The 2,992-nt window shown below is 41.6% G+C and overlaps 1 protein-coding gene across 1 annotated transcript in view; it reads right to left on the bottom strand.

Annotated features, from left to right (window-relative positions):
* Positions 1-2,992, bottom strand: part of hacd2 (3-hydroxyacyl-CoA dehydratase 2) — a 12,498-nt gene extending 9,506 nt beyond the window's left edge. The window contains exons 1-2 of the mRNA XM_050049494.1: positions 2,776-2,992; positions 161-278 (exon numbers count right to left, since the gene is read on the bottom strand). Of these exons, the coding sequence (XP_049905451.1) occupies positions 161-278; positions 2,776-2,900 (243 nt within the window). The 5' untranslated portion in view covers positions 2,901-2,992. The remainder of the gene's footprint in view (positions 1-160; positions 279-2,775) is intronic.

The raw sequence follows: 2,992 nt of genomic DNA, 5'->3' as shown, positions 1-2,992 counted from the left end.
TTGTGGTTTCAATTATGTGTTTTTGGACGTTTGAATCTGGGGCGCCGTCAGCCTCCATTAGGTGGAGTTGTGTTGCTACCTCCTCTCCCCTTGAAGTGTTGTGAGGACTCTAAAACTTGTGACAGTGTGGGTATGACTCAGACCTCTGAGCTCGTCTCACCTCCAGAATGGCTCCAGTCTGAAAGAACTTGAGAGGCTTCTCTATGGAGTAGTACAGCCCGTGGTAACTTCCTCTGGCCACGTACGCTCTCACCAGACCCACAGCGATCACCAGCCACCTGGACGGCACAGAGGGGAAGAAGAAATATCACAGGATTAGTCAATGCAGGAATTATAGAGAGCTACCAGATGAGCTTGTGTTGTGAGCGTGAGCTTTGTGTTTCAAATAAAGCATCCTGGGGTCAAAGGACGTGCAGCACCACAGATTTAAGAACTGAGGAGTACTTTATAAAATGAGCCCTTCCATAGTGGGAGCTTCTTTGTGCTGACAGTAATCCTGATGAACAAATTAACTTTACCATTGGGAAAAAACTGCACTTCGATGTACTTTTCAACACAGCTTTACTACATATGGTTTAATGAGGACTGTGCACCTTAACTTCAGAGAGAACTAACATATAGCTGGAGCACCAGGCTGCTGGCACATATAAGAACATTTGTTGTTGCAGTTACTGTCTGCAATGCAACTTATTTTCCCTTCTCTGCAGCCCTGACACGTTTAATGACCCAATATTATATCAAACATTCTGGTAAGTCTTGACATCACTCCTCTAAACATTAATGTACTGAGCAGACTGAAGTCACATAAAGAAAAAATACTGTTTAATGTTTCTGTAAATATTAAAAAGTTAAGTTCACACTGAGTCAGGTTTGTATCTTTAATGGAGGGTGAAATGTTTCCTGATAATAGTTTCAGCTCACACAGTACAACAACAATGTAATATAATACATCAGGTTATTCAGACTGAGCTTGTCCCCCTGGACACAGAGGTCAGAGGTCAGCTGCAGAGCCTGTGGAGGTTCAGACAGTCTGATCAGGATCACAGTTTCACTTCACACGTTGGTGTCACTGAGTGAAGACAGTGATTAGTATCTGTTCTTAATCTCAGTCAGCAGCACTGATGAATATCAATATCAGAGCCGGTTGGGCAGAAACTGAGCTCGCCTGCATCTGAATGCAGACGCTGCATTTGAGCGGCGAAGACGTGCGTGTGCGCCGACATGTGCTCAATACAAAGCAGGCAGTGTGAGGCCCGTCAATACTGAGGCGTTCACAATGTGACCGGACTGGTTGGAGCAGAGAGCAAACAACACCCACTGTTCTCTTGTGCAACAGTGTCACAACCAGAGCAATAAAAGACACGCAGAGACACTTCTCTCCTCAGGGTCAAAGGTCAGGACTGTTTAACTGTACTGGAAGAATCTGGGCCGAGCAGCAGAGCAGAGGAGGGTGTGAAACAGAACACTGATCTATATCAGCTCTGGTTTAACACAAATCAAACTGTGATCAGTCGACAAACAAAATAATCCATCAAATATGTTTTTCTATCTGACTGTTAATGTGAATAATCTCTAAATAAACTGCTGTTTACTTTAATCACAGATTATGATTATACTGTACTGTAAACATTAATCCTACATGCTGTTTACATATAAACATACACACATGCAAACACTGTGCAGAATCATCAGGTCCATGTTGATACACTCGGTTTAAAAAGAACACTTGAATTGTATTTAGACAATTTATTTTATTTCATCTATCTTATTCTTTTACTTACTCGTGAATCTGTCTTTGATTAACAGATATATTATTTCTATGGAATGAAAAAAAAAATCTATATTTTTCTATTTCTATTTAAATAACATAATAAATCTGTGAAGTGTGAATGTGTCTGTGACTCACTGATCTTTGACATTTTCACTGGATTGTTGCAGATTAATCTTTTATTCATCAACTCATCTGATTATGGACGAACTATTCCTGTAACTTTTGTTTCTTGTTTGATTCAAATTACATCTTTAAATCCTGCAGAGCATCTTTACAGCAGCCATTTGAATGTGTTTTTCATTTTATTTTTAAACCCCATTTAAAATCATTTTAAATAATCTTATATCAGCACTTTAGCTATTTTTAATGGTGATTTTTTAAATTGTAAATAATTTAGTCATTAATTTGACCTTTTATACATTTTTTCTTTTTAGCCTTTGATTGTAAATCTGTGTGCTTTAATATGTTTTATATTTTATTGCTCTGTAAAGCTCTTTGACTTACCCTGCTGTATGACATGTGTATGACATGTGTATGACGTGCTGTACATATAAAGCTGCCCTGCCTATAACCTGAACAGATACATCTCAGCTGGCTCCTTTTCTCTTTGTGCACATTATCATTCATTATTATTTCTGTATCATTTGTTAGTTGATGTTAGGACATTATTATTAAACTGATATTATGGGGTGTGCACGGCAGGTGGTGTCTGTGTGTGTGCTGCTCGTTAATCTGTATTAGCGTCAGGGAAGCACACTCCAAGTTGTCTGAGTGCTCAGCAGCATGCTAACAGTGCTTCCGGTTATAATCACCCACAGTCTGCAGATCAATAATCAATAATCATCACTGTGACGGTGCAGAGGGTTGATTTAGCTCCTGGTATCAATGCTGTGATGTTATATCCTCAGCTCACACACACACACACACACACACACACACACACACACACACACACACACACACCGAGCAGCAGCAGCGTTAGCACGCGGACGGAGGCTACATACCCCGCTGTCATAACAACGTTGTAGATGACGAGGTAGGCCGTGGCCAGGGCACCGGGGCCCTTCTTCTTCTTGGCGGCCACATCACCGTGAGCCGCCTTGCTGGTCCCCGGAGCAGCTGCCGACATGACTACAACCCTCTGCGGTCTCTGGTCCTGGACGACGGCGGCTGACGGTTCACCGAGTCAGGAAACCAACACACCAACCAACGGGAGCCGGA

This window comes from Epinephelus moara, chromosome 7, assembly GCF_006386435.1.
Source record: "Epinephelus moara isolate mb chromosome 7, YSFRI_EMoa_1.0, whole genome shotgun sequence".
In the NCBI taxonomy this organism is placed as follows: Eukaryota; Metazoa; Chordata; class Actinopteri; order Perciformes; family Serranidae; genus Epinephelus; species Epinephelus moara.
Note: the sequence above shows the minus strand (reverse complement) of the source record. Positions and strands in the feature narration are given on the sequence as shown.